The sequence below is a fragment of the Salvia hispanica genome, chromosome 2 (assembly GCF_023119035.1).
Source record: "Salvia hispanica cultivar TCC Black 2014 chromosome 2, UniMelb_Shisp_WGS_1.0, whole genome shotgun sequence".
Taxonomy (NCBI): domain Eukaryota; kingdom Viridiplantae; phylum Streptophyta; class Magnoliopsida; order Lamiales; family Lamiaceae; genus Salvia; species Salvia hispanica.
This window is the reverse complement of record NC_062966.1, coordinates 32,486,132-32,510,599: the sequence shown is the minus strand read 5'-3', so window position 1 is coordinate 32,510,599 and position 24,468 is coordinate 32,486,132. Positions and strand designations below refer to the sequence as shown.

The 24,468-nt window shown below is 32.3% G+C and overlaps 1 protein-coding gene across 1 annotated transcript; it reads right to left on the bottom strand.

Annotated features, from left to right (window-relative positions):
* Window positions 1–6,586: 6,586 nt before the first annotated feature.
* On the bottom strand, window positions 6,587–9,915 carry LOC125208188 (myb-related protein P-like). The gene is made up of 4 exons (XM_048107772.1): window positions 9,886–9,915; window positions 9,585–9,780; window positions 9,319–9,448; window positions 6,587–7,230 (listed from the first exon to the last, which is right to left on the bottom strand). Exons 2-4 carry the CDS (start codon window positions 9,715–9,717, stop codon window positions 6,684–6,686), a joined length of 810 nt encoding a protein of 269 aa, XP_047963729.1. The 5' UTR covers window positions 9,718–9,780; window positions 9,886–9,915; the 3' UTR covers window positions 6,587–6,683.
* Window positions 9,916–24,468: the final 14,553 nt, after the last annotated feature.

The window sequence follows — 24,468 nt, the reverse complement described above, 5'->3', positions numbered from 1 at the left end:
AACACAAAATTAAAAATGATTTTAACTAAAGAATAAATATTACAACATAATATGCAAATTAGTAAAAGTTTAGATTTCATTAAGTATTTAAAGGTATTATTTTGATAATAAGAAGAAATATGAATTGATAAAATAAAAAAAAGTAAAAATGGAAAAAATATGCTCTTGTCAAGGTTGAACCCTAAACATCTTAGTTAAAAACCCAACAACCAAACCATTGGACTACCACATTTTAAACAACTTTTATTGAAAATAAATGTATTTTCACACTCCACGGAGGGGGTGGATATGCAATTTTCGGCTCGATTCAAAGGAAAGATTAGGCTGTCCGAATGGCCAGGAGGGGCCCCCCTTGATCCGCCGGTGCGCCTCGTCATCATTGTCCTGCCATGTTACTAGAATTAATCACTGCACAATAATAGTGTGGACATCCACAATAATTGATTTAAATGGCATCACTCTAAGAGCATCCATAATAGCGTAGACATTCCAATAGCCTAGCACTAGAACTAACCAAAAACACCTTCTGCCACGTCACTAGGACTTACCACTACACTGTCACATCACTAGGACTAACCACTACACAATAATAGTGTGGACATCCACAATAATCGATTTAAAGGACATCACTCTAAGAGTATCCACAAGAGTGTGGACATCCCACCTAGCACTAGGACTAACCAAAAACACCTCATGCCACGTCATTAGGACTAACCACTGCACAATAATAGTGTGGACATCCACAATAATCGATTTAACGAGCATCACTCTAAGAGCATCCACAATAATGTGGACATCCCAATAGCCTAGCACTAGTACTAACCAAAAACACTTCCTGCTACGTCACTAGGACTAATCACTACACTGCTACATCACTAGGACTAACCACTGTACAATAACAAGCCTATAGCACTAGGACTAGCCGACCCTAGCCAATAAAACAAAGTAAAAAATACGATTAATTCATTTTAATTGTTAGTGTTTATCAAATATACAAAAAATGAAGTGCAACGAGTTGTGAATATTGAGTATAAATAAAAAAATCGGGACGTCCGTGCTCTTGTCCGTGCAATAGCGGACAAGAGCATGAACTAAAGGTAGGACGTCCGGTTTCGGACGTGGACGAGCGCACGTCCTACTTCGGGACGTCCTACCTGTCGTCCTACCTTTAGTCGCTATTGCAGACGGACACCCCCATCGGACTAACCGCTAGTCCGCTATTGCGGGAACTCTAAATGTAGTGATATCATAATATATACTCCCTCCATCCCATTGAAGATGACTCACTTTCCTTTTTAGTTTATCCCAATCAAGATGACCCATTACTTAAAATAGAAACACTTTTATCTCTACTTTATTCTCCCTCTCTCTTACTTTACTCTCTCCTCTCAACACACAAAATAAAGTTGCATAAAATCTCGTGCCAACCAAGGAATGGGTCATCTTCCTTGGGACAGAGGGAGTACTTTATCTGTCACTGAAAAATATGAACTAGTATTTCTTTTTAGTCTGTCTTTTAAAGTACTTATGAACTTTCTAATTTTGGAAATTTCATTCTCTCTAATAAGGTGTGACACATTCTCTATTAACAATACAATACTTTAAAAAAAATTCATTCTATTTCTCTCTTACTTTTCCAGTTATGCATTAAAATTCGTGCCGAATCAAATGTTCATACTCATTGGAAATTAATGGAGTATGATATGAATAGGGAAAATAGTGAATAATATAGTATAATAAAAAGCTAAATAAGTTAATACATTGGAAGTAAAGGTCTTACTATCCAGCAAACTCCTATCTTTTCTACAGTTTACAAACAAATCATAAATATCAATAGATGATAAATAATGTAAATAAAAATATCAAACAACGTCAACTCGTCCAAACTTTAGTTTGTAATGTGTAGGAATAATGTAACTTGCAATTGATTACACCATGAGGTAATATATTGTGAGTGAGTGTATTATAAACCTCTACTAGAGTAGTGTTTATTATAAAAAAATTAAAATGCATCTCTACAACAAGAATGAAAAATGCAAAAAAACAGTATTCCCTCCTTACGTGAACACGAAACATCGAACGTAGATTGAGGGTAAGAAATGAAGAGAGACATGAATTAATATGGTTTACCTATTCCCCAAAGACTTGTGCAGCTTGACAATGGTCTCCTCTTCTTGTTGAGTGAATTTCCCTCTCTTCACATCTGCTCTCAAGTAGTTAATCCACCTCAGTCTGCAACTCCAGCGGCGGATCCAGGTGGGGTCGGGCGGGGTCGGCCGACCCCACCGCCGGCCAACTAAGACAGGGGGAGCTCCATTAGATCCGGTCTTTGAAGTTGCCGCCGACCCCATGGTGCGCTGGAGCGGGAAACAGAGCAGTCACGAATCTTTGTGTAATGTGTGTGTGAGACAAGAAATTCATAGACAGAGAGGAGTAATTTGAATATTTGAGAAGAGGAATTGAAAAAATTGAGTTGCAGAGATTGAGAAGGGGGAAGAAGACGATGAAATGTACAATAATCATTGTGGGGCCCAGCTTTTTGTTTGTTACGAATAAGGACTTTTATCTCTTTTGATAAATGCATATTATAATATTCAAAATTACCAAAATACTAGTTTTACTAATATTTATAATTCACTCAAATTAACTTTTTTATAAGTAACGAATTAATGAGATGGCCTCTAGAATCAAATTCATACCTAGAAATTTAATTACTACTCCGTCCATTCCATAGTAATAGAGTTATCGTCATTTTGGTACGTTCCATAGTAATATAGTCATTTTTCTTTTTAGTAAAAATCAACGCATTTTTTCACATATACTTTACTCTTTCTTACTTTTTTCTCTCTTCATCTCTCTACCTTTTTCATTTTCCATTTTATTATTTCTTTACTTAACTCACCTAACACAATTTTTCTTAATGTCCCTGCTGAAAAGTTTTGCCTCCAATACTATGAAATGAAGGGAGTATTATTTTTTCATATAATGGATTGATAATCATTTATACATATTTATCTTATTTATTAAAATAAAAAAAATACATGATTTCATAATATTAAAAGGTTTGTGTTTGATAATTCCATAAAATTTTAATTAGTTATAAAAGACAACATATTATTTTTGTTAATTTAAACAAATCTCAAATATCAATTTTAAATTTCGATAGATTTGTCCGTCTTACTACTCTTTATTCAAAAAATTTCTTATCGAGTTTATAATTTTGCATTAACAACGAAGGACATAATGTTATTTAAGGCGAGTTGCTATTTCTAATCCATGTATCAAGACGAAGTATTAGGCATGAAAAGAAACGTTTAGACACTGATAATATTTGCGGATCTGATTATTTTAGTATGATTTATGAAAACGACAACAAATGAGAAAGCAACGAAAAGGATGTCATCAGAGTTGAGAAATATTAAAAATATTTTTTACTACATCCGACCCCACGAATTTCATTTTCACATATGTGACATGGTGTAGAATCCTAAATAGAATTGGATTTTAATATAATACATTAACTTGGTATTAGACACAATTTTTCCCTAATTATTTAGCTATCAATTAATTATTGGTCTTCAATCAATTAATTAGCCATAACGTATATTGCAGGCAGAAACGAAAAGTCATTGCCTCAAATAAAAGGAATATCTTCGTTCCTATTACTGCTCAATTAGAGAATATACATATATGGTATATATGGTATGATTGCAATTAGTTTAATAGTTAATATTAAAATAATGGATTGTAATCGATTAGTGGTAACAATTGATTGAGGAATAACGTGTGTATCAATTCTCCTCCTTCCTCAATCGCTTCCGCTATGGATCGCCAAGGTATATCTCGATCCTATTAAGTTTATGGTTTAAGTGAAATACATGTTGTTCAAAGATCTTGCTTTACTTATATAATGTTATTTAAGGCGAGTTGCTATTTCTAATCCATGTATCAAGACGAAGTATTAGGCATGAAAAGAAACGTTTAGACACTGATAATATTTGCGGATCTGATTATTTTAGTATGATTTATGAAAACGACAACAAATGAGAAAGCAACGAAAAGGATGTCATCAGAGTTGAGAAATATTAAAAATATTCTTTACTACATCCGACCCCACGAATTTCATTTTCTGGATCCGCCATTGTGCAACTCTTCCCACATCTCAACAAACCTAACATACAAACAAACTATATAAGAGGCTGTCTACATTATATTAACAAATCCAACAAGAAAAAAGACCTGCTTTCTTGGGTAGTGATCTCCAAGAGCCTTCTCCATTGGCCATTTGGCCTTGATGTACTTAACCAATTTATCGTCTTCTTCAGCACGCCATTTTCCTCTATTCAACCCGATCATTTCACAACAAGGAGTTCTCGCCATGTCTCTCTTTCTCGCCCTTGTCTTCGTCCACCTCTGTTATATAGGAGCACAATTTATATTAGAGCAAGTGAACTTCAATGAGAGAGAAGGGAACTTCAAATTGTCATATACTCCCTCCATTCTCAAAAATAGAAATTCTTTAATTTTCTGTACAATATCCAAAAATGAAACTTTCCATTTTATGAAATGGATCCCACGATCCACTGACTCTTATCATTACTTTTTCTCTTTTCTTTTTCTTACTTTACTAATTTTGTATTAAAACTCGTGTTGTTTCTAAAGTTTCTATTTTGTACTACTATGTAAATGACATATATAACATATTGTACATACTAATGATGATTTTTGTTGGCATGTCGAAAAGAAATTTCAAAAGCTTTATGAAAAAAACAAATGAATTATGAATATGATTAGTAGTTTACTCTTCTACTAATTCATGGACCATACACGGGTTAGTATGAATTTATAGTATTTTTAAATGATTTTTTATGATCAACATCATTTTTTTAAATTAAAAATCGATTTTAATAAAATAATACTTAGAAGATACTTTTTGTAGACTCAATTAGCTCAATGTGACATCTTTTGTGGGACAAAATAAAAAGGAAAGTGTGACATCTACCTTGAGACGGAGGAAGTACTATTTATAATCATAGTCCAGATTTGTCGCATGATTTTGGAAATCAGTTATGATCATTTAAGGCCCGAGTTTCATCCTGTGGTTACTCGAATCCTGAATCTATTGAATGGAGGAAAAGCGTATGGAGGAAAAGCGTCTTATCAACTTAGTTGTAGTCCAGAGTCACTTTTTAAGGTTTGGATTCAATGCAAAACAATTCTTGCAAATAGATTCAATATGTGCACAAGATATATTATTATTCAAATTGAAAATGAGATGATACTTAATTAAAGTCCAATTTTGAAGTTAGATAGTACTATTATGTTGTTACAAGCTCCAAATGAAATAACGGTGGGAACTGGGAAGTAGTAGTAGTATTTCTTAAAAGTTTTGTCAATACTTCTTTTTCTTCTTTGATTTTCATTAAACTCTAATTTTAAGTGGTACTACAACGTACATCAAGGATTGTACATTTATTTTGTTTCTTTTTTTTTTATAAAGGGAAAACCCAGGAGTATATATATGTTAAAAATTATGGCCCATAAAAAGCCCATTAATGAAAATAAGTTGACGAGGCCAAAATTCGTCAACACATTACTCTATATCCATCAATCGCAAAATTAGGGTTTTAAACCATCTTCAACCATAAATCAAAAATTATTTTTGGGTACAAAGCATCTTCAATCATACAAAAAAAACATTTTTGATCGGGAAATATCCTCCAACATATACTAAATGATCAAACCTATTTTTGAGGTTTTTTACGGAACAACACCAAATAAGGAAAACAATTATTGGAAAAATTTTATTCATGAAATATTGCAAAAATTTATCTGTTGTTATTATTTAATTAATGTGAATTAAAACATGAACAACAAATTACAATTACAAAATGAAAAACGTAATCTAATGTCCGCTAAATCCTAACCAAATCCTCCAATATTGTCGAAGTACGGAAAATATGTTCTAGTTGAATCATCATTTGGTTGTTATTATATCATGTTTAGTGTATTTTAATTCAAGTAAATGTAAATTTTTGAATATAAAGTACTCCATATTTATTACTACTACATAAATATATTAATAAGAAAAATTTATTTAATTATTTAATTCATATAAATTGTTGATAAAGTGTAGTGGGATTAATGGGTAATTTAAATAAATATTTAGAGAAAAGTATAATAAGGAGTAAATGAATATATATGATATTTTTTAGGTTTGAGTTTGAAGTAATGATTTTGAGTAAAATTATTATTTAAAATTCAGCTTTTCATCTCTCTTCAATCTTCATCCTCTCATATCCTTGGCAAACCACCTCTTCTCTAGAAGAGAAAATTATATATACGCACTATATATTCTACAGTTGAGGATTTCATTTTTGATGAATCCGTGTTTATTTAGGTGTCGCACAAGACTCACCGGAATGGAGTCAAGAAGCCAAAACGACAGCGTAACAGCTCCAGCAATGGATCCCGATCTCATTGTCGCACACTAAATAAAAAAATCAATTTAATTTTGATATTTAATATACTAAGTACTACTAGTAAATAAATGAAACAAGTTAAATCATTGGCACATTACAATCAGTCATCTTTATTAATATGATTGAATGAAAAGACCACGAGTCCAATATACACACTTAGATTAGATCATTGTCATTGCCACACATTTCTAATTTCAGCTTCTATGCTCTCAAATCAGATGAGTCCCGCGGATTGATGTCGCCTCCAGCACCGCTGTGATCCAACTGCATCACATCGTCGTCACCGAAAAACGGAACGATAGGTGACAAACAACCATACATGTCTGTATCCGAGCCCCAGCCACCATCCCTCTCCTCACTCGTAGTCCTATTGCCCATGTTCGTCAATCTATTCTGACATGGGGCCGCCTCGTCATCATCCTCTTGTAAGAAGTGGTTGAGCTGCATTAATATGTCATCATCTTTTTCAGTGAATGGCTTCAACAACTCCATCCCTTGTGTTGCATCGTTTATTAATGCATTTGCACCACTGCTTGACACTTCAGTGGCATTCGAGCTCGGGGCCTGCTCGGCTGCATTCTTGTTGCGACCTTTGCTCTTCTTGGCTATCTTGATCATGTCTTCCGGAGACAGGCTGGCTTCACTAATGAACCTATATCTGTATATTGTCCTGCTCAAATGAGAATTCCAGTAGTTCTTTATCTCGTTGTCTGTTCGTCCAGGTAGATAGCTTGCAATCACTGACCACCTACATACAACGCCCAATAATAAATTTCAACATGTCACTTTCTAGTTCATAAATTATGTTGGTACATGAAACAAATGAATATTCAACATTTGTTTATATAAAAGAGAACTAAAACCACTATATACTCCTTCCGTTTCTTCATAGTTGAGGCGAAACTTTTCGGCACGAAGTTTTAGAAATGAATGTTTGGTGTGTTAAATAAATAGATAAAAAAGTAAGAGAGAGGAAAAGATAGAGAGAATAAAGTATAAAGTGAATAAAATAGAGAGAATAAAGTAAGAGAGAGTAAAGTAAGAAAGAGGAAAAAGTTACTCCCTCCGTCCCACAAAAGATGTCACACTTGTGGGATACGGGATTTTAGAAGGTTTTGTTTTGTGTGTTAAATGAAGAGAGAACATATAATTTTTATATTCATGTGAGAGAGAATTTTTTCTAAAAAGGAAAATGTGACATCTTTTGTGGGACAAACTGAAAAGGAAAGTGTGACATCTTTTTTTGGGACGGTGGGAGTACCATATAAGAAAACGACTCAACTATGAAGAAACTTCACGAAATGGTAAAATAATTCAACTATAAAGAAACGGAGGGAGTAAATCTTTATCATGGTAACAGAGTGGGTTGTCAGTTTTTCCCTTTTTAAACTTTTACTTCCTACTTACGTGGAAATAAAGACAAGTATGTTAGTGCCCCAAGATAACGGCTGCACTTCCAATAATTGTGTTACTTTGGATTCATGTACATTAGTGGCCGGGCATGAATTAAGTACTAAAAATCATATTCTGTCTAGTTTGATTTTAGAAAGTCCCTAATTACTTTTTAAAAAATTGAGTTTTTCACTTGGTGATATCCTAAAGGATTCAATAAATATCTTTCCCTTCATTAAAAACATTAGCATGTAGACTTTTCAATAAATATAGACTAGACTTTGTCAAACATCAACTAAATCACTTTATTTGAAATCTGTCCCCAAGTCCCCAACAATAGATTTTGAATTGGAATTGGAATTGGAATTGGATACTAGTTTTAATAAAATTGATTAATAGGGCCTCTCTTTAAAAGTAGTGATAGACTATATATATGATGTTATGAACCTACCAAAATATCAAATGGTATCTCATCAAAGAAAAACAGTGATGCAAATTTTTCATTAAAGTAGTGATAGACTATATATGAAGTTATTGGATCGTCCAGCATCAAAATTAGTTATTCTTTTTAAAATGCAAAATATCAAATTTATGAATGTTAAATACATACATATTCTGGTCCATATTAATTGCACATGCATTTGACATTTATTTAGAGGTACATACCTGCATTTTTTCAGCAGTTTTATTGGGTGAATGTCGTCGGTAGGGGACAAGAGCACACATGAAATTTGGACTGGTGAAAGATTTTTTTTGGGAGGTTGGTTTTTTCATTGTAGTTTGGGAGAAAAATTGTACTACTTAGGTTAATCCTTTTTTTATGGTATGATTTCCTTGGAATATATGATTGGTAGAGATGAATATTTGGGTATATCCGACTTCATGGTTTACAATAGGTTGGAATAAAATTTTACTACAACTTGAGAAAATAGACTACAATAAAAATGTAGGTATATTTTTATACCTTAAAGGAAGAGATGCTTTAAATTTTCCCCATCTTTTATCTCTTTGGTAGAAGTATATAGTACTCCACTACTTATAATGTAAAGAGTGAGTTATTTTGCGTTGGGATCATTCAAAACAAATACTAGTAGTAGTGTTTACAATTGGTTGGCACCATCCTAAGAGGTTGAGCTTTAAGAACGTTCCTTTTTGGCATTGAGTACATTTTACCCATCCATCTAGCCTTTCCCTATTGTATGTACTAATACGTGGCTAATCAGCTAATGCATGCGTTCTGAAACGCAATCAGTTACTGACGCAGAAAAATTTGTTAGTAAGAGTTCAATTATTGTTATAATTTTCTAAGAATCAGTTTAATAAGACAAAGGAAAAATAATTGATAGGAACTTAAACCCGTACGTGGTCCGCGCAACACGAGACATTGTTTCGTACAAAGATCGACGGTAAGAAATGAAGAGAGACATGAATTAATATGGTTTACCTATTCCCCAAAGACTTGTGCAGCATGACAATGGTCTCCTCTTCTTGTTGAGTGAATTTCCCTCTCTTCACATCTGCCCTCAAGTAGTTAATCCACCTAAGTCTGCAACTCTTCCCACATCTCAACAAACCTTAATTATTTCACATCACACAACAAACAAACAAACAAATATTAATACATCTAATCAGCTTGTCGTTACTTAACCAAGAAACTGTCAAAATCAACAAATCCAATAATATTCCAAAGAGAAAGAGAAAGAGAGAGACCTGCATTCTTGGGTAGTGATCTCCAAGAGCCTTCTCCATTGGCCTTGATGTACTTAACCAATTTGTCATCTTCTTCAGCACTCCATTTCCCTCTATTCAACCCGATTTTTTCGCAACAGGGAGTTCTCCCCATGTCTCTCTTTCGCGTTCTCGTCCTTGTCGTCGTACGTCCACCTCTACTTTAGGAGAACTGTCACTGCCAATTTATAATGGAGTAAGTGAAGTCCAAACTATCATATATGTATGTACTAGTATTATTTTTGTTGATTGATTGATTTTATGATTATAACAATAACAATACATGTGATGGTGTGTATTGACTCATGTATAGCTATGTGTTGCCTGGTCTTGTCTATTCTGTAGGGGATACACAAAATGTGTGTATTTGACCCATCAATATATTCTCATTGGCATAGCCCTAATTAATGAGGAGGCTAGCCTCCACCAATCATTTTTAAGTTATGAAATCGTAAATAATTTACGCGAATTGTTATGCCAAATGCCTCTGTGCTCGATGATAGGAAAATTGGATTTTCGAAAGGTAACATAGTACTACTTACTACTATATTATTGTGTACTGGTACAACAGCAATATCCTAAAGTAGAGAAAATTGAATAGATATAAATCTATAACCGTGACATTGTTATTCCCTTTTTAAAACTGATTATCAATAATATTTTCACATTTACTCCACTAATGATAGTGACTTCAAACTCCCAAATTATTAGTCACATGAGCCAAAATTTTAATGGTCGAATCTAAACTGTAGCTAAAATTTGTTGAGTATTTTTAGTATTAACTGTTAACGGCACCAAAACAGTTCAGACATCAGCAATAGAAAGTGGTACGTGAGAAATGAATGGATAGTGTGTGAAATGATTAGAGAATCAATTTCACTGGAATGGTCAAGCAAGCAAAATCCCAAAAATGTTAATATTTGTGATTTCTAAAATCAAGTTTTAAGTTTGTGGAAAAATCCAAAATTCGGCCAGTTTTCATGATTTAGCGACCAATTGTCAATAATATAACATAAACTAAACCATTACTATAACATAAATTAAACCGGTCTATGAACTATGGACAAACATAATCCAAGACCTATTGGTCACAGAAACACTTGCAGACAAAAGTATTTGGTCCATCAGAATATAAATATAATCTCTAAATTCTTTCCAACCGTTAATGGTCACATTTTCATATTACGTATACTGGAGTAAATAAAATTTAAGGTGACGTACTTATTATTATTTATTGATAAATAATGGAATTAAAAAAAATTACATAATCGAAAACAAATCCTAATCATCGAGGGATCAAAGCGTGCTACTATTTTTTCAGTTAAATTATATTTTGAGTTGCCTATGTTAGTCTTTATCGTAAGTTGATTCAAGACAAGCTGCGTACTTAGTTAGGGGGCATTGGTTCCAAAAAACAAGTTTCATGTTTTTTTTTGACTCTAGCTTTGGGCGAAACGATTTCTTTTTATTTATGTTGAAAATGAAAAAGGTCTTGACGAAAGTAGGTGCCCACTTGGGAGAGTTGCCCCACGATATAGTAGCTATTGGTATACACTGACGTCTAATGGACAATTTTTTCACCTCCAGTTCATGTAGTATCGGAGAAATTCGTGTCGTGCCCCGTGCATATTAAAAGAAGGCAATACCGATACTTTTGGGTTTTTGGCGACCTCAAATGCGTCCAAAATGCCCTTGCACATTCATTTCAAGCATTCTCGCCTTGTTCTCTCAGCGACTTGCAAGTACTCGTGAATATATCAGAAGCCTCACCAGTTGTGAGTTGTGGATAGCCTTATATTATCTTGTCTAATTGGACTATTGTATAACTATTTTTTTTAGCATCTATAAAAGGGGTGAGCCTATATACAGGCGTAATAAATGGAATGTTTCATAGAAAATATACATGAAAGCCCCCCCCCCCTCCCCCCAAATTTTGTTGACTATGGCCTGGTTCCTACCATAGAATTAATAGAGTTGCCAAACGCAACAACCGATGTTTGGACGCCAGTGTTTGATAGTTCAAGTATTTTTAAGGACAACTTCAAAGTAGAAATAAGCTAAGGAGATCCATTTTTTCAACTTTCCACATAAATGGGGCAAACAAAACAAGAAAGAGAGTGGTATGTAGACCTGCCCAAAGTTTACCGAATCGGCGGTTACAATCGAAACCGAAACCGTAATCGCCAATTACGGTTCTGAACCGAAACCGTGAGAATTTACCCGAACTGAATCCGTCAATTTTTGAACCGTGGTTCGGTTCAAGTTCAAAATTTTTCGAAACGTAACCATGTCGGAATCACTGGTTCTGGGCGGGCGGTTCCAAACTGGAACCGCGAAAAACCGTGAAACCAAGTCAGAACCGCAAAAAACCGGCGGTTCGGAACCGTGAAAAATCGTAAAACACCGTTGGTTCGGAACCGGAACCGTGAAACATCCTCGCGGTTCGGTTCCAGTTGGACAATTTCTAAAATCGGAACCGGCGGTTCGACGGTTCCGAACCGTAACCACCGGTTCCGGAACCGTGGGCACCTGTAGTGGTTCTTAGTCTACCACCATTAAACTTAGGGGGGTTTTCGAAATTAAAATATAGTACTAGCTATTATTTTGTGGGGATGGGATCTTATAACAACTTGTCGGTGATTTACAACCAAAACTGTCTTCCATGTTGATTTTGATGCTTCGTATTCTTGCATTTAAGAGAAAAAAAAATAATCATAAGTCAGGAATTTACTATCAGAATTCACGATGAGGTAAAATCAAAACAACATCAATAGTACATTAAAAGATGTAAACTAACAAATGATTAAACATCAATATAATCCAATAATATTAGACCTACAGAGATATCGATTATGTAGACAGATCCAAAAGCACCCACATAACAAACAATAAAATATAGTCCTAAATTTTGTGAATTCTGAATCTTCAGAAGAAAGTCACGGTATAGTGAGATGTGGACCTAGTTTAGTATATATAAGGTACACCGTATAAGGTTGAAATTAATTATTTGAGGTCGCATAATAAAAGATTGCGGTACTGATAGCCAACTGTAAATTGAAATATCATATGCTGTATGTATATGCCGCTCACGATTTTCAAGCTTAATAAAAGAGCCCATTCAATCCATCTGAAATTACACTTTAAACCTGATAAGTTGAAACTTAGAACAAAGGACAACTAAAAGTTTATAATTTATAGTACTATATTATATTAAGAAAAATATTATCTAGAGATTTTGTTGTGCATCCAGTGACGGAATTAAAACTTAAACAAGCCGATGCTAAAATATAAAATTATAGTAGTACTTCGTTAGTTCTTTAAAAATAGACCATATTTATTATATTTTGGGATGACCTTAAAAAATAGACTAATTCTGCTCAAGGAAATTTTCTCTCTCTAAAAAGATGGGTCTCATTCTCTACTAACAATATTCAATCACTTTTTTTTTTCTTTCTATCTCTCTTATTTTTCCAATTGTGTATTAAAACATGTGTCATTCAAAAAAATTATCTATTTTTAAGGACAAAAGGAGTATTAATATTAATATTAAGATTGAGATATTTAATTTATATATAATATATTTAAAATTTATAGGATACTTTAGATAATGATGATGATGATGATGATGATGATGATGATGATGATGATGATGATGATGATGATGATGATGATGATGATGATGATGATGATGATGATGATGATGATGATGATGATGATGATGATGCTCAGGGGCAGAGCCAGGAATTTGCAGGGATGGGAGCAAATTTATCTATAAAGAAAATTTAAGAATTTGAGGAAGGGCATCTAATGAGAAATTAATAGAAATAAATTTTACAATTGGTAAAATATACATGAGTAGAAAATATGAGGTGAAATCATTAAATCTCCTTTCTCATATTCACAAAAATCATAAAATAAAAATTAAAATCTAAATTTATGACTATTTAGTTGAAAATTTTAATAAATTGAATTATAGTGTTAGAACTGGTATACTGAAAAGCATATTTCGAGCATGTTGCACAAATAGAATTGCTTGTATACAATAAATTCTACAATCCACTTTTAACCCAAGGCGAGAAAAAGTAATATTATCGCATTGATGCTTGCTTGTGCATTTATAAGATGTTTCTCAAACATTTGAATGTATAAGAAGCAAATAAGTCTAATTCTTCGGCAAGTAGATTGGTCATGAACGACATTCACAGAAGGTGACGCAGTCGGTTCTTTGTAGAAGAGAAATAGAATTTTACAACCTAGATAGGTTTTGGCTACTTATCGTGAAAGGTTGCAGTGTCAGTCTGCATGCTTCCTTACCTTAGGAAATAAACGACAACGGTGTGATATAGCACTGAAAGATCTAACAATTGAGATAAGTCTTTCTTGCTATTTACTGAAAGACGAGGTCTCGGTGATTGTTATTTCTTAATCATTGTTGACATAGCATTGAACATACGATATTGATTATGCACTGCTTTGATTTATCAAATGGTGCGGATTTTTCGCAATCCAAGAATCTTGATATCTTGGGTAGTGGTGATCAATGTCTAGAGGTAGTATTGTTATTGCAATGAATCGTGTGCTGGGTGAGTCCAGTTAGATAATATCCTCAAGAGGTGTTCGAAAAAGGTTTTTATTATTCAGAAACCCGACCAGTTTGAATTTATTCCAAAATAATAAATAAAGATTTTGAACTAGACAACTCTTAGAAAAAGATATTAGTTAATTAATGTCAAATAGCAGACTTAAATTAATTAATGGATAGTTATATCTTAAACACATGAAATAATAAATTAAAGAGGTAAAGCCCGGATTACTCGTAATTTGGGATTGGATGGGCAGACAATATTATTATACTATAGTGGATGATAATAATATTCTGTTTGAACTTTTATTTAATTGAGGCTCAATTTAATTAGTAAAAGTCCAACAGGTTTAGCCTAAGTCCAACCTCCATGGATCCCTAATCTGGCTCATCATAACTCTATATAAAGGAGACTAAATAGAAGACTAATTTAATGATTTTTTAGCTTAAAATTTCGTGCCCCCTCTCTCTAGAGGAGACGAAATTTTTCATTCCCTTCTGGTGGGAATTTTGTCTTCAATTTAGTCAAGCCCTTTTCGATTCTGACAAGCTTTGCCCACCCAAAGGTCATTATCTGAGTTCAGGATACAGATTAGAAGATTCGTGGTCGAGTACAAATATCTTCATGTGGAGAAGGAGCAAGCAATCGTCGATTCATTGGAGAATCAGATCGGTAACCCTAGACCGTAGAATATCATGAATTAGGGTTTAATTTTCTTAAGGATGGATTTATGTGTGTTCTAGCATGCAGTTGATTGCTTAACATGTAGATGATTAATCCCATAATCAATCAAATAGATCTGTATGCATGATTTATTTGTTTATGCATATCTTCCGATGTGCAAGGGGCACCAATCCCCAACAATTAATTCCCAAATTACTATCATAATTCATAAAAATGCAATTCTAAATCAAACAAATAAATAAAGCGCCGCTGCAATTCACTATCTCTAAGAAATTAGTTACTATGGTTAAATTAAAATCAGCATATATATTTTATTTAACAAGAAAATCACAACATATTTAATCAGATTTGAATGTAATTTGGTAATTAAAGGTATTTTTTTCATTTAAATACTAAAAATAAATCATATTCAAGGAAAAGACACCTGACAACGAATATTAATTGATGACAAAATTTGTTAGATTTAAGAAAACTAGTATTAACATCCGTGCTACGCATGAGACATATGATTTTCACTTTATGAATACCAATTCTAAATAATTCAACAATTTTTTTTTTAAATATTATTGGGTACACTTTTAAAAAATTTACTTCTCTCTTCTCACTCTAAGTTACGTATTTCCTATTCGAATGGTCGCTGATCGAATGGGATGTTACATTATAGTAAATCACAAATTTTGTTAATTAGAGTAAGATATAAAATTAAATAAAAATGGGCGGTGCAATGAGTTATGAGGGCAAAAGTATACACTAAGAAATAGTTAAGAAATGCACTTTTATGAATAAATATTTAAATCATAAATTTCGACTTCCAAATCATACACCGTGAGTAATGAGTGCAAATCAAATTCATGTGTTGAAGGTAAAATCCTTTGATGAACCAAATATCATTAACTTCTTATTAAACATCTAAAAGTACAAAACTAAATAAGTTTGAAATTAAAATAGAAAACACAAACGAAAGTGTTAAAATACCTCCACCTTGACTCAAACCCGACGAATCCAAATTATTCTCATTCCAAATATAGAATTCCAAATATAGAATGAGATTAGTTTTGTGGAACAGACTAAAAAAACTATTTTTGCAACCATCAAGGTCAGGGATGGATCCCGGATGAGAATTGGAGGGGTCGAAACGACCTCTACTATGTATATCATTTTTATCAGATGTCCCTGAAGGAACACTACTATTTTTGTTTCCGGTGTCACAGTTATATACTCTCTCTGTTCCCGTATACGATGACACTTTTTTTAACCTATATGAGATTTTAAGAGTTATTGGTTAATGAGTTTAACTGAATAGAGAAAAAATGAATGTAAATAATAAATGGAAAGAGAAAGAGAGATGAATATTTTAATTGGAGATAGAAAAAGTACGTGAGTGTATTAATTGGAAAGAAAAAGTTTCATAAATAGAAATGTGTTATCTTATTTTGGACAGATTAAAAAGAAAAACATCTCATCTTAGCTGGGACAAAGAGAGTACATCAAATTTTGATATCCCATATTTTACTCACTCGTTCTACATTTAATTTATTTTACAGCACTTTATTATCTCTTATACTTTTGTCTCTTATAATTAGATCAATTTTTTTTATTTATAGTAATAAGATTTCATTTGAAATTTTTATGTATAAGAAATTTTTTATTTAAAATAAATTAAATTCACTTGCTTCTCTTTAATATCGGATGATTAAGTATAAAATTAAAATGAATAAGATTTGAGCTAGAAATAAATGACATGATTAGTTATTTAGTTATTAAAAATAATACATAAAATATGTAAACTTTTAAGGTTTAAATTTTGATCTATCTTATAGGAATTTGTACTCTTTCCAAAAATATTATACGCATCACTTGGACTCTAATTCTCACTCCCTATGCACACATACTCTCTTCTATCGTTTCTTATCATTCGAATCTTTCTTGTTCTGCAAACTCTTATTTCCTTCATCTTCGTAGAAATGGTGATTCAATTCAACATAACATAATAACTTGCCCGAACACCCATTTTAATTCTCATTATGTCGATTCCTTCATTGCATGACTTATTGATTTATTGTTCTTACTGGATTGCATACATCACATTTGTGTAATCTGTCAAAAGAGTAATTGATCAACTTCTTTGCATCTTCCAGCTTCGGGAATCAGCAGGAATAATATAAATACTAAAACAAATTTAACAAATAAAAAAAATGAACATGTTTAAGAAGATAGAGAGCGTAACTGACTCAACTTATTTTTAACACAAGTATATCCACAAGTGTACGGGGCTAATGTAGCAAATAGTAAGCAAAGAGTATCGTATCCACAGAGACAATGAGTGTCAACCTAATTACCACGAACCAACCTCAACTACTATCTAGATGAATCGGAATTTTGGTTTTTCTAAATCTATTTAAAAGCAAGGTAAAAACAATTAAAAACAAATAGAGAACTAAAGCAAATAAGAGAAAACGGATGTAGATTAAGGATGAGAAGGGTAGAATCCTACGGGATCGATAACAACTATCCTATGCTCAACTAACTTCCTAACTATGCCAACAAAGGGTCTCAAGGGTTATTAAGCTATCACTAAGGTAAAACTATATCTTTTCTCAAAGCATATAATTTGTAGATTGCTACCTAGAACCGAAGTCTCCTTCCTAGAACTGAGGCAACAACTCCTAATAGCTCCTAAGATACTTAGCTTCATTCAAAGGCTCAAATCTCTCGATTACATTGGCAAAGACGTCAATTTCTTCTCTTTCAAATTAAACTACTCACTTCTCAGTTCTTGTAGTAAAATCCACATGCATTTATAAGGTGATCAGTCAAATAAATGTATAAGCACAGAAGAAATCAAAATAACCACATGAGCCAAGGCATAGAAAAAGGAAATCAATTAAACATAAGAATCATTGTATCTCCCCCGTAGAACTCTACGAAGGATTTAGCTACTCATGTTCATCACAAGAGTCAAAGAAATATTCAAAGAAATATTCAAAAACATTGTTTGAACAAGAATAAAACTAAAAGTAGAAACTCCTAGAATTGGATTGGGCGGATTGGAGGTCTCGTCTTCAATCTTGCGATGAATACTCGTCCTCTGCTCGTTCTTCTCTTCTTCCTAGGTGAAAAAGTAGTATTTTTGGGGTTGAAGGCGTGTAGAATGTTTGGAGGCGTTTCCTAGGCATATATATACCTAGGGTTGACTTTGGGCCCGAAATAAGCTGTCCGACGAAGCTGGCGGGTCGCCAGGTTGGGTGTGCGTCGAAGCTGGCGAGTCGCCAGCTGCTTACGGCGTTTTTTTCGTGGAATGCTGGCGGGTCGCCAGGTTCGTTTGCATGCGAACCTGGCGGGTCGCCAGCTATGTCACTGCACTGCGCAGTCTTGGTAAAACGGCCATAACTTCTTCTACCGAACTCCGATTGAGACGTTTAAGATATCCACGCGAAGCTCTTTTGAAGACGAAGAGAATGGTATGCATTACATGCGAACCAGACTTCAAAATCTCCAGATAAGCTGTCTCGAACATTGAGCAGCTGCACATCCACATATTTTGTACATTTTTCTACACATTCTTCACAAAATGGTCAAAATACCAACATAATAGAGAAATAGCTATAACCATGTCTCAAAGTACACAATATATGATCAAAACCAAGTAAAACTACCCTCTAAATTCATGTAAAATCCAAGTGAATCAGTAACTAAAAAATTTAACGAAAATCTTGATGAGTAAAAATATTGGTGAATGTGTAGACAATTAGTTCACGAACCTTTTTGAATTTTTATTAGTTGCATACATTTAATATCAATATTTTATTCTATAATACTTTCTGCTAAAATCATTTAGAATAGGAAAAATTTCTAAAATTATGAGTATTGTATTTAACATGTCTTTTTTAAAAGGAGTTATTTGCTTATAAAATTATGAAGTTTAATAAATTTTGATTTGCCCAGCACTTTTATAATTCGAATAGTAAATCATGAACTTTCTAAAATTCTCAAATTGTCTCATTTGATGAAAATTGTAATATAATCCCTCCGTCAGCCATTAGGAGTCCTATTTATTGGTGGCACGAGTTTTAAGTAATGTTAAGAAATGTGAGTGGAAAAACGGGACTCCTATTCGTGGACAATGTAAAATGAAAAAACGGGACTCCTATTTGCGGACAGAGGCAGCAATATTTAAATTTTAAGCTTAAATCAACGTTGTTTAGTCATCCACGTCGTGTTATTCTAGAATATGACACTCATGGGGTTGGACCTAAAAAGACTACCGATAACTCGTCAACATCGTTAGTATTATGTGCATATGAGATACTCTCTCCGTCCCACAATAAGAGTTTTGTTTTGCCATTTCGGTCCGTACCACAATAAGAGTCATATTTTACTTTACTATAAGGCCATGTTTGGTTGACGGGAAAGTAAAGTTGGCAAGGAAAATGATTCCTAGGAAAATGAATCTCGGGAATATGATTCCTAGTAACTTTACTTTCCTGTGTTTGGAAAATATCAAGATTTTAAATTTATATTTAATTTAAACACCAAACTAAAATTATACTTATTATTTTTTATTTATAAAAAAGAATAATAATATAAAATTCTTAATAAACTATTAATTACAAATAATAATAATTATATTATTATATTTATTATTACATAGTTTAAATATGGATTATCTATCATAATATAAAATAATACATATAATTATAGTTTGAAATATTATACTCATTTATTATAATAATAATAATAATAATAATAATAATAATTAGTATTATAATTATAATATTTGAGGATGTTACAAGTGAATAAATTTAATAAATGAAAATTACACTATAACTTTATTGATTAATTATTAATTTATAAAAATAATAATAATTATTTATCATACTATAACTTTATTGATTAATTATTAATTTATAAAAATAATAATTATTATTTATCATACGATTTATATTATATAATTATATTTTAATTATTTTATAAATTATTATTATGAATTATTATAAAATAAGTTATAATTATGATAAATTTAATCATAGTTATTTATTTTCTAAAATTAAGTAGTATGATTTATATTTAAAATTATTTTTAAAACATTGTAAATAATAATAATAATAATAATAATAATAATAATAATAATAAGAATAATAATAATAATAAAAACTATACTATATTGCATTATATATGTAAGAATCCTAAAACTGGGAAAAAGAATAACTAAGAAAAGCTAGGATTCAAAATCCTGGAAAATTGTACTAACTTTCCTTGTTCTCGGATTCTGATTACTTTCCCAGTTTGATTAAAAACTGAAACAAACACAGGAATTTAAAATTTAAGGAATCAGATTACTTTCCCAGACAGAATCCTGGCAACCAAACATGCCCTAAAGGATAAGTAAGTCTCACATTCCACCAACTTTATTCTACTCACATTTTATTATAAAACTAATATATATATATATATATATATATAGGGGAGCACTAGGGTGCCCCCTTATTTAGAGTCACAACGTACATCCAATCTGGTGCTGCCATGTGGCACAAAACATGCAATATTTTAAACACAAAAATGCAATCTAGTTGTATATGCATTTTCGCAGATTGCATTTTTGTTGTATGTAAATTGCATTTTATAGTGTTGAGTTTTGCATTTTCACATAAATTGCATTTTTTATTGTTAAGTTTTGCATTTTCACATATAAAAATGCAATCCGTCTATATATAAAATGCAATTTAAACAGTCAATATCTAAAATGCAAAACTTAACAATAAAAAATGCAATCTGCATATAACAAAAATGCAATCTGCCGAAATTCATTTATAACTTCTACAAATGCGTATTGCATTTTTCTGTATACAATATTGCATTTTTCGTGCCATGTGGCAGCACGTGGTTGGATGTACGTTGTAACTTTAAAATTAGTTGTTATACTAGTACACCCCTATATATATATATATATAGTTGTGATCAATGTCGAACCAATTTTAAAGACCGAACTAGAGACCAAATCTGGGCCATTAGATCTAGTTTTTTTGATGAGATGTGCTGCTGTGAAATTTTTTTCGGCTTCATTACAAGCCCATTTTACTTCATTGTATAGGTTTATTACTTCATTCTGTACGTAATACCTTGAAACTACAACATGTTTTTACTTGCTTCCAGTAGGTTTTGAAATGATTCAACATATGCTTCATTCAAATTCATTGACGTGGGTTTTTGCTTGATTAACATTTAAAAATGCAATTTATTCAAGTGAGTTTATTACTTCATTCAGAAACGTTATTACTTTATTGGATAAGATTTTTACTTCATTCCAGTAGGACTTCAAATGCTTCTACACATACTTCATTCCAATAATTTATTACATTATTCCATGTGATTATTAAACCATATTAGCGCTATGGCGGTGGTGATAGATATTGTAGAGAGAAAGAACGGCACGCGACGGCGAAACCACATTTACGTATTGGAATGAAGTAAAAACCTACTAGAATGAAGTAATATATTCTGGAACGAAGTTAAATCTTCGTAGCATGTTAGTATGACTTATTTACCTTTGGATGAATTAAAATAGGCTCGTGATGAAGACGAAAATAATTTATAAATTTATGTATCTTATCCATAAAAAACTAGATCTAAAAGTCCTAATTTGGTAGGGTTCGGTGGTTCGGTCTTTAAGAGTGGATTTGTGGATAATGGGACTATATATATATATATATATATATATATATATATATATATATATATATATATAGGGTTGTGATCAATTGAGATTATTTAGGCTAATTGAGAAATGAGATGTAATATCAGCCACTCATTTCTATTAAATGAGTGGTCCAGATTTTGCCACACAATAAATATTATTAGATTAATTTAATATGAAAGGGTATAAGGGTCTTTTCGCGTTTTAATTTAGGGTTCTTCATCATATTTCATCTTTGATCGGCGATTCTGGTGAGAATTTCATGATTCAATCCTATCATTGATTGAATCTATTTTAACGATTTATGATTCAATTGATTCGCAAAATTAGACTCAGCCGGTTTCAACGATTTCAACGATAGCAGATTTGCGATTCAATTTTCGAAAAATAGACGACCAGTTCGACTGATTTCTGTGTTGATTTTGAAGTTTTTCGGTCGATTTTTCCGACTTTGATTCTGTTTTTATGTTCTATTTGTTTATCTCCAGTCGAATTTGTTCCTAATCAATTTTTTCTTTTTTTGATTTTCTCATCTCTAGGTTCGATTTCAGTTCGTAATCAACCGCTAAGTGTTCTTTGATGGATTCTTCATCTTATTCCGAGTCTACGTCGACGAATGGTGGAGGTAGTCTGGTTTGATTTTCGTTAACATGAATTTTTTGTGTTATGTTGGTGATTTATGCTCTGTTGACATGATTTGAACATCTGTTGACATGATTTATGTTACTTGGTAAATATTCTATGTTGTTGTTATGCTCTTTGTGGACATTCTGTTTGATTAACATTATTTTGTTGTGTTATGTTGGTGATTTATGCTCTGTTGACATGATTTATGTGTACTTGTTAAATATTCTGTTGACATCGTGTATTTGAATTGGTGTATTCTAATTAAACTGGACATTTTGATCCTGGTAATTTGAAGCATGTTCTGATATTTTGCCTTACATAACTTATAACAATTGTCTAAGAATTTTACAAGAGTGGAGCCACCTCTTTAGATATAACTATAGGGGTAATTTTCTGTTTTAATTGAAGCTACTTGAGAAATCAGCTCATTAATTCTTGACCGAGGAAGTAAACGTTAGTCTAAGTGGATCAATGTTTTGTTGGATTTTCTTGAATGTAAAAGTCCATATGATATAACCATGATGAGAGTCCTTAATTTGACATAAAAAAATTGGTTAGTTATTGGCTAAGCAAATGATCACAAGGCCTGATAAGGTTAAGAATCATGGCTGAGTTTGGAATCCATGGATACTTTAGGTGCAGACTGTTTAACCCTTTTTTCTTAATCAGTTCTGAGCTTTCAAGGGAGAAGTATGGGTTATGAGCTCTTTGTTGACATTATGTTTCATTAACATTATTTTGTTGTGTTATGTTGTTGATTTATGCTCTGTTGACATGACTTGAAAATCTGTTGACATGATTTATGTTTCTTGGTAAATATTCTGTGTTGTTGCTATGCTCTTTGTTGTCATTCTGTTTCATTAACATTATTTTGTTGTGTTATGTTGTTGATTTATGCTCTGTTGACATGACTTGAAAAATCTGTTGACATGATTTATGTTCCTTGGTAAATATTCTGTATTGTAGGGTCTGTTATTCCAATTTGCAAGCCTATTCAATAATTACACCTCTTAATTACACTCTCTTCTTTTCTTTCTGGAGGATACTACTTCATTATTGAAGCCTATTCACAGTCGTAAATTTGTTGGTCCTTAACTCACAGGAAGTGGAACTAAAAAAAAAAAGCAATTATGGTGCAGACTTGGCAGGGATAACATGTTATGTTAATTCACAACTGCCCATGCTCCAGATGTGGTTAGTACAAAAGGAGGTGCAAGTGACAAGAAAAGCAGGATTAAGTCAAGCATAGAGAAAGCAATTGAAAAAGCAAATAAACCTCATAGGCGTTGTGGAAAGTGTCATAAAGTTACTGATCATAATGCTAGAAGCTGTGGCAGAAAGTAGACATGATTGTTTTTTTTTTAATAGTCAGAGTTGTTTTTTAGTTGTTGACATAGACTATAAATTATTGACATTTTCTCATTAGTTGTTTATATCTTATTTTACTCTCTATTGACATCTATTTATGATTCTGTTTTTTTTATTTTAAGATTTGTTTTCTGAGTTGTAAACCTTTATACAAGGTGTTGACATTTGGTTATAAGTTGTTGACATTTCAATATAAGTTGGACCTGCCTTGCTTTCATGCTCCTTCATGTTTTAAAGGTGCACATGTCAACAACTTAAAAATTATGTCAACTATATATACTGGCCATGTCAACAAGTAATATAATTATGTCAACTATGGTGCACATCGTGTCAACGGCACATACCAGTCATGTCAACTACGCTACATATCGTGTCAACTACACGTACAAGTCATGTCAATTATGTTACAAGCCATGTCAACTAAACGTACTAGCCATGTCAACAACTAATATAATTATATCAACTATGGTGCACATCGTGTCAACGGCATATACTAGTTGACAAGCCATGTCAACTACACGTACAAGCCATGTCAACTATACATAGAAAACATGTTAATATCAGTATTACAATTATATCAACTATGGTGCATATCATGTCAACGGTACATAAAATTCATGTCAACTACTCGTTAGAGCCGTGTCAACTATATTACATAGTATTTTAACTACACATAGAATCATGTCAACAAAAATTATAAGTCATGTCAACTACGTATAGACTCATGTCAACTACGTTACATACTATGTCAATTACGCACAGAATCATTTCAACAACAATTATAAGTCATGTCGACTATGCACAGAACTATGTCAACAATAATTATATCAACTATGGTGCATATCTTGTCAACTGTACATGAAAGTCATGTCAATTACACGTTAAAGCCTTGTCAGATATATTACATACT

What these genes read in the sequence shown, in the direction of transcription:
- LOC125208188 (XM_048107772.1), bottom strand. Translation starts at nt 9,717, where the DNA reads ATGGGGAGAACTCCCTGTTGCGAAAAAATCGGGTTGAATAGAGGGAAA. An exon ending in ATCACTACCCAAGAATGCAG is followed by an intron (nt 9,449 to 9,584) that starts GTCTCTCTCTTT and finishes GAAATAATTAAG; the next exon opens with GTTTGTTGAGATGTGGGAAG. An exon ending in CACAAGTCTTTGGGGAATAG is followed by an intron (nt 7,231 to 9,318) that starts GTAAACCATATT and finishes CGTTGTATGTAG; the next exon opens with GTGGTCAGTGATTGCAAGCT.